Here is an 8,019-nt window from a genome sequence, read left to right on the forward strand (position 1 = left end):
TCAAACCCACCAGCCACTCCTCGGAAGGAAGATGGGGCAATCTACTTCTGTAGTGATACTGCCTTGGAAACCCAAGGAGGGGTCGCTATGAGTTGGTCTGACTCAATGGCAAATAACAACAACAACAACAATCCAGAAAGGGTCTTTAAGATAACTCTGCACAAAATGAGAATTAAAGGATGAGAGAGTGACCTGATGATAGGAGGCCATGTAATGGAGTGAGTGAGAACACAGCTGTGGCATCACACAAACCTGACTCTACTACCCCTAGCTTGCCATGTGACTATAATAAGGCTCTTAGCTGGTTGTCAGGCACATAATCTTAATAAGAAGAAAAAAGAGAGAGAAAGATGTGTCACTATTATCAATAACAGCAATAATAAATAAATCCTTGATATTCTGACTTGACTGGAATCTGTTATAAGTCCACACTGGACTTTTCTTTGGAGTCCTATAATCCAAGGGTAGATTATTTGTGACAACATTTTTACTTCCTGCCTTTTTATCCACTACAAGGTATCACCCTAGCTTTCTCCTGCCTTAATCACTGATTATGGTGTGATACTTGAAATAAATTTAGTATAAGCAAGACATTCCCTGGAGTTTGTAGCATCTCTGAAGGACGGAAATGTCACTACTTCTAAAGACTTTATAGCAGGCTGGCTCTGTGAAGTCAGTAAAGCAAGCATTTCACTGCAGAATAAAGATGGAGTTGGAGCAATTTAACTGGACAGCTTTCTTTGACAGAACAGTCTAAACACTGAGCTACGTGGGTTTTTGGTTTAGTTTGGTTTGGTTTTGAAAGCCCTGTCAAAGAGCAGCTCTTGCTCACATCCATTGTAAGTGGGAATACCTCTCCCTTCCTATGAAAGGACATCTAAACCTTCAAAGATACTAAAAGAAATTCTAGAAAAAGAAGGTGTAAGGTAAGCTAAAGCACAGTCCTGACTACCACACCCAGATGTCCAAGGTTATTCACGCTCTTGAAGCACATGTAGAGCCTTAATAAAAGGGGCAGCAGACAGGCACTTACTCTTGGTTCATGCCTTCCAGTAGGACAGCTGAAATCCTTTTGAACCTACTTGCAAATTCAGGTAGACCTTCTATAACAGCACCCACCATGTTATTGGTAATTAAGGACAAGCAGGCAATAATTTTCAATTGATTCAGCTTTTCTGTCAGTTCCTGAAGACGTGCTCCATCTGTCATGAGTGTCTGGCATATTTATTTAAAATATAAAAATAGAAAAGGAAGCTCAGTTTCATGAAAATGTAAGATAAAATGTGAAAGCCAAAACTTGCATTTGTATCTGATTTTAGTGAAGTCATTAAAACACATTCAACACAGACAGTCCTGCTGACTCCCAGTTAGAACTTAAGAATTAAAATACAGGAAAACTGGGGGGAGAAAAAATATCACTCACCTCTGGTAATTCTTTCTTCTGGTAATCCCACTGTAACAGTTTCAAGTAACTGTTATTTAGCACCAATGTAGGGCTCAGGCTTGGCTTGGAGCTACCTTCGGCCCCAGGAGTTAAAGCAGCTTCAGAAAGAGAAAGTAATTCTTCATTTACAGACTCTTTTATCCATTCCGTAGTTTGATCAAGAGCACCTAAAAGGGAAATGTCCACATATTTGTTCCTTTGATTTGTTCATCTTACGTGACAGATGCTATGTTAGGTGCTGTGTACACATGAATGAAAAGACACAGCCACATCCTTCAAGGTGTTTACAATATAGGTGGGCAGAAAGACCTGTAAACTGACAATTACAACAGAATACAGTGAATTCGAGAAGGCACAGTGGGAGTGGAGGGAACAAAGGTGGTCTGGGAAAGAGTCTAAGAAGAGTTCTTTAAGTGGTGCTTGAAGGTGAAATGCAGGCAGTGAATAGGCTTGGACTTCAGGCAAGATCAATCCGTCCAAAGACCTGGAAAAGGGATAGAGTACAGCACATTCTGGATGCTATAAACAAATCTTCCTTGCTTGTCTATAAAGAACTAGGAGAAAGAGGGTGGTAGCAGATGGCATTGGATGCATAGTCAGGTGCCAGCTCACAAAAGTCTTTGTGTTTGGGGCAGAGAAGGTATTTAGACTACCAAAACCCACTGCTATCAAGTTGACTCTGACTCATAGCAACCCATAGGGTTTCCAAGGCTGTAGATCTTTATGGAAGTAGATTGCCTCATGTTCCTCCCACAAAGCAGTTTATAGGTTTGAACCACCAACCTTCTGGTTAACAGCCAAATGCCTTAACCACTGTACTACCAGAGCTCCTTATTTATACTACAGGCATTGATTATTAAACATTTTTGGGTCCTGCACTTCTCTGAGTGTGTAATCAAACTATGCCTTTCTCAAGATGCATGTTCCATGCGTGTGCCCACAAACAATTTTCATTCTATCTTATCAGGTTCATGGATCCTAGGTTACAAACACCAGCTATGGGAATGGGAAATCTTTTCATTACTGTTTGTGTGTGTGGGTTTCCAGCATGGAAGTGAGATGATCCGATACACGTCAGAAAAAAAATCACTCTGCAAACAGGACTGGATTAGCGGGAAGAGAGTAACCACGGTAGTCTAGATAAGAGAGGCAATGAACGAGGGTAATGGAAATGGGGAGGGTCTGAAGTCAGAACTATTTAGGCAGAGCATCCACAGGTCTCGGTGACCACCTAGATGTAAGGAGAAAGAAAGGGTTCTAGGATGACTCCCCAATTTCCAACCTGGGCAGGTAAATGAATGGTTGTGCCATTGACCAAAATATGGAATACAGGCTAGAGGGGTCCTGAAATAAATACCCCCTCCATGAGGCTTTCTAACGCCACCACCAATCTCAAATTGTCAAATGCAACAAATGCATCTAAGGCATTCTATTTTTGAACATCTCTAACACCTGACTCTCTGAGGACATCTCTCTTCACACTTTCTTCTCTTGGTTTCTGTGATTTCACTCTCTCCTAGCTTCCTCTAGTTGTCCTTACATCTTATACCTGGGTTCCTCTTCCTCTGCCTGGTCCTTATATGTTAGTATTTCCCAGGGCTCACTGGACCATCTCTTTCATTTCCATGGGCTCCACTTTAATCCATACCTACAGAAGGCTCCCAGATCTATGCCTCTAGCCCTTGTCTCTCTCCTGAGCTTTTGATTTCCTCACTTGTAAAATGAGCAAGTGGGACCAGTCTGAATGCAGAGTTGGAAGAAATACGCAGTAGCACACCACACTTACTGTTTCTATCATATGGACATAATAGATACAAATAACCTCATAACCACAGAAAATTAAAAAAATAATAATAATCAGGAAGTGATGAGTGTTTACTATTACCTTTGCTTTTTTATGTTTATCATTCTCTTGTTTTATTTTTTTCTCACACATACAAAGATACATATATACTTTCATATATATAATTTGAGTTCATATAAATGGATTTATACAGTACTAAGAATAATGTTTATGAAATTTAGACATACTGTCTCATGCATCATAGTTCATTTATTTATTTACTCTTAAAGGCTAAAATTTTTATAACTTTTTATTTTGATATATTTAAGAGTCACAGGAAATTACAAGAATAGTACAGAGTACTCATGTACCTTTCACTCAGCTTCCTCCATTGATACTCTCTTACAGAACCACAGTTGTTGGTGGGTGCCATTGACTCGCCTCTGACTCATAGCAACCCATATACAATGGAACAAAACACTCCCCAGTCCTGCACCAGCACAACACTTATAACTGAGCTCACTGTTGCAGTCACTGTGTCAATCCATCTCATTGAGGGCCTTCCCCTTCTTCGCTGACCCTCCACTTTACCAAGCGTGATATCCTTTTCCAGGGAATGGTCCCTTCTGACAACATGACCAAAGTAGATGAGATGAAGTCTGGCCATTCTTGCTTCCAACGAGCATTCCGGCTGCACTTTCAGGATAGATTTGTTAGTTCTTCTGGCAGTCCATGGCACTTTCACTATTCTTTGCCATCAATTCTTCTTTGGTCTTCCTTATTCTTTATCCAGATTTCACATGCATTTGAGGTGATTAAAAATACCATGGCTTGGGTTAGGTGCACCTTAGTCTTCAAAGAGACATCTTTGCTCTTCAACACTTTAAAGAGGTTTTTTTGCAGCAGATTTGCCCAGTGCAATACATTGTCTGATTTCTTGACTGCTGCTTTGGTATTGATTGTGGAACCAGGTAATAAGAAATCTTTGACAACTTTAATCTTTTCTCTTTATCATGATGCTGCTTATTGGTCCAGTTGTGAGGATTTTCATTTTCTTTATGTTAAGGTGTAATTCATACTGCAGACTATATTACTCTTCATCAGTAAGTGCTTCAAGTCATCTTCACTTTCAGCAAGCAAAGTTGTGTCATCTGCATATTGCAGGCTGTTAGTGAGTTTTCCTCCAACCCTGACGCCACATTCTCCTTCATATGGTCCAGCTTCTTGGATTATTTGCTCAGCATCCAGATTGAATAGGTGTGATGAAAGGATACAATCCTAACGTACCCTCTTCCTGATTTTAAACCATGCAGTATCCACTTGTTCTATTAGAAGGACAGCCTCCTAGTGTATGTACCGGTTCCTCATGAGCACAAATAGTACGTTGTCAAAACCGGAAACTGACATTGGCCCAATGCCATTAACTGACTGTTATAGTTGGAGCTGTGTGTCAACTGGCTGGACCCCAGTTCTGTGTGGTTGTTCCCATGATGGGATCGGATGACTGTGTTCTGAGTGGCCAATCTGTTGAAGGGGAGTTTCCCTAGGGGTGTGGCCTGCTTCCAGTATATCCAGGGACATCCTGGGAAGAGAGGCATTCTTCTGCGGATTGGGATTCTGTTGTGCTGCCTACAACTGTCCGTGAGTGAGCAGTCCACCGTTCAGCCTGGAGATACTGGATTCATCATTCGTTAGCGTCAACAGCTGGTGTACTGCCTGCCAGCCTTGAGCTCCTTGGCCCCTGCAGTTGCGGGAGCCGGGAAAAGCCTCCAGCTTGATGTTTGATCCAGGAACTTTGGACTGGCTGGCTTCTATATGTGTGTAAGCCATTTTCTTAAGATAAATTTCTCTCTCTCTCTCTCTGTACATATAAGCTTTGCTGGTTTTTGTTTCTCTAGAGAACCCAGGCTAACACACTGATGTACACATTTTATTCGGATTTCACTAGTTTTTATATATTCTTGTGTGTGTGTGTAGTTCATGTAATCATCACAATCAGAATACAGAACCACTCCATCACCATAGAAAAAAAGAAAACTTAAAAAACCCCACCTCTCTTGTGTTACCCCTTAATAGTCACACCCACCTCAATCCCAGCTTCTGGAAACCAATGATCATTACAATTTTGTCACCACGCCATTCCCACCCCCTCCCCCCAACACACCAGTTTGGACAACCAAAAATGTCTCCAAACATTGTCAAATGTCCTGAGTGGCACAGTCACCCCCATTTGAGAACCACTGACTTACACAATCATTAATATTTATTTACTTTGGTTTACAAGTATTTCCTCCAACCTTGAATAAAATGTGTTTGACATCACAAACCAAATGAAATGTGACATACAAAGTTTATTCCAGAAGGATTAAAGTTTGGAAACAAGATTTATTTAAGAGGGTTGTATGCCTTACGGCAAAAAAGTAAAATTTTACTTTAGACTAAGTTCTCTGGTTTCCGACTAGAAACAAACTGCTCACTGTAGCATATTTCTTATAAAATGATGTATGTGGCAGAATTTATTAGGTGTCAGTTGCTAAGATGTGCAGACTGAACACATGTGCCAGAGAGAGAAAAAAGAATAGTCACACCGAAACTCTCCCCTAACTCCAGCACTTAAAGAGTGGTGTGATTTATGAGTGGCTGTTTGCCACTACCACCCCTAGAATTCCACAATTCTGTTTTCCTCCATGGTAAATGTTCTTAGTTTGCTAGCTCTGTTTATAAAGATGTAAAAAAGTCTTTTATTTTAAAGACATGCAACAGAGAAAGAGAGAGACGAAATCATGGATATAATTACAATGTAGCAATAATAAACATTTAGACTGCAAGCTTAATCATTTATAGCTGACACAGTTAAAAGCCTATTTAGTTACCATGAACAAAAGCAACTGTGGATCTCAATCCTGGCTGATTTTAGAATCACCGGGGGAGTTCTAAAAAGAAAAATAAATGATCTCAGGCCTCCCTTTGAAGATCCTGACTTAATCAGTCTGAGGTAGGGCACAGGCATCTCTGTGGAAACACCCCAGGTGATTCTACTATATAATCAGACCTGCACACTGCTGCTAAAGAAGAGCAAATGTATACGGTGAAACGTCAGCTTTCCTTTAAGGGGATCTGTGAAGATTTCACTCTCACAAGCCAGCACATTGACTGCTCTATGTGGCTCTCAAGGCAAGGTCAAACCCCCCAGGCACTGTAACACAGGATTTTTCATGTGGGCAGTAATAAGAGCCTCTTCATTTGCTCATTCATTCAACAAAACTGCTGAATGCCTACTATGGCCAGGTACTGTACCAAGTGCTTCTTGTTGTTGTTATGTGCCATCGAGTCGGACCAGACTCATAGCGACCCCTCCTTGGGTTTCCGAGGCAGTATCACTATGGAAGTAGATTGCCCCATCTTCCTTCCGGGGGTGGGGAGTCACAAATAAATAACCAGGGCGTTGAACTGGTTTTTCCTGGTTCAGTCATGGTGGACAAAGTGAAACCAGAATGGATCTGGATTTGTAAAACAAGGGTGAACCAGGATAACAACCAGAATGGGAAAAATTTTGGGTCAATACTCTGCTAGAAACTTAATCTCTCTCTTAGAAACAAGAGCAATGTGCATGTTGCATAGCAACCAGATCTCTTGATCAGCACTGTTGGAAACATCACTGCTCTGCTCAAAGTTGGCATCCTATCATGCTGCTTTGAATGTGTGTCTCTCTCCACAGTCCTGGCAATAATCTAATCTCCCATATCGGCCTCCTGAAAGGGATCCTTATGCCTCTTCAGAGCCTCCCATTCCAGGACAACCTGTACTTGTTCTTGTTTCAATTGTTGTTCCACTTCACCCACATTTTACAAATTTCGGTCTGTTCTGATTGCACTGCATCAGCCATGACTGAACCAGCTCGAAGCTGTTTGAAGCGCTGGAATAAACAAGGTCCTAGAACTCAAGAAGCACCAAGTCTAGCTGAGGAGGGAAAGAGGACAAGCAATGGCATTTTGGAATGATAGATGCATTTACCTAAGAATTTTCCAGGAACAGTGGGGGCCAAAAGTGCTGCCTCCCACTTCCCACCCCACTAATGCATGGTCCTGATTTCATATAAGTGAAGCTTGGCCCAGTGCCCCTGAAATAACTTCTAGTTCTCTAAATTCATATTCTGCCAGGCTTAGAGGCCCAGCCCAAATCCCTCTTCCCCTGGGAAACCTTTCCTGATTTCATGGACACATTCTGATTCCTCCTTCTTGGAATACCCATCTTCACAGTGTTTATGTGGAGGTGATTTCTTTCATATTGCTGACCCAGAAAACAGTTTCTCTCTCTCTTTTTTTTTCCCAATATTGTCCTTAAACTCATGTGCCTTCATCTTCTTTTTCTCTCACTTGTGAGATTGCTGGGAGTCCAAACTACGACCTTTATTTCTTATTCCTCTTTCCCCTCACTTAGCTCACAGCACAACCTGATAGGTGTGTCATATGTGTGACTTTGTCCTGGCAGAAATATTTTGCTTTGGAAAGTAATCAAATGTTTTTCAGATGGTACCTGTCACATAGTAGCTGCTCCAGTCTTTATTCTCTGTATCTGGCTCCCTCATTCTAGCAGGAGAGGCTTGGCAGAGGACATAGAATACAAGTCATGAAAGAGGATATCTTTGCCTTTTTCCCAATTTTAGGGGGAGAATGTTCTGTGTTTGACAATTATCGATGGTGTTAGCTGTAGGTTTCTCCAAGACATCCTTTATGGAGTTGAGGACGTTTCCTTCTATTTCTAGCTTGATGAGAGTTTTTATCATGTAAAA

General features: G+C 41.3%; 1 protein-coding gene across 1 annotated transcript in view; it reads right to left on the reverse strand.

The window, feature by feature from the left end:
* TCP11L2 (t-complex 11 like 2) overlaps positions 1-8,019 on the reverse strand; it is a 105,028-nt gene that overhangs the window by 77,039 nt on the left and 19,970 nt on the right. The window contains exons 6-7 of the mRNA XM_007948253.2: positions 1,424-1,611; positions 1,034-1,215 (exon numbers count right to left, since the gene is read on the reverse strand). Coding sequence (XP_007946444.1) covers positions 1,034-1,215; positions 1,424-1,611 — 370 coding nt within the window. The remainder of the gene's footprint in view (positions 1-1,033; positions 1,216-1,423; positions 1,612-8,019) is intronic.

The sequence above is a fragment of the Orycteropus afer genome, unplaced genomic scaffold (genome assembly GCF_000298275.1).
Source record: "Orycteropus afer afer isolate SDZICR_OR568_19922 unplaced genomic scaffold, OryAfe1.0 scaffold00209, whole genome shotgun sequence".
NCBI classification, from domain to species: Eukaryota; Metazoa; Chordata; class Mammalia; order Tubulidentata; family Orycteropodidae; genus Orycteropus; species Orycteropus afer.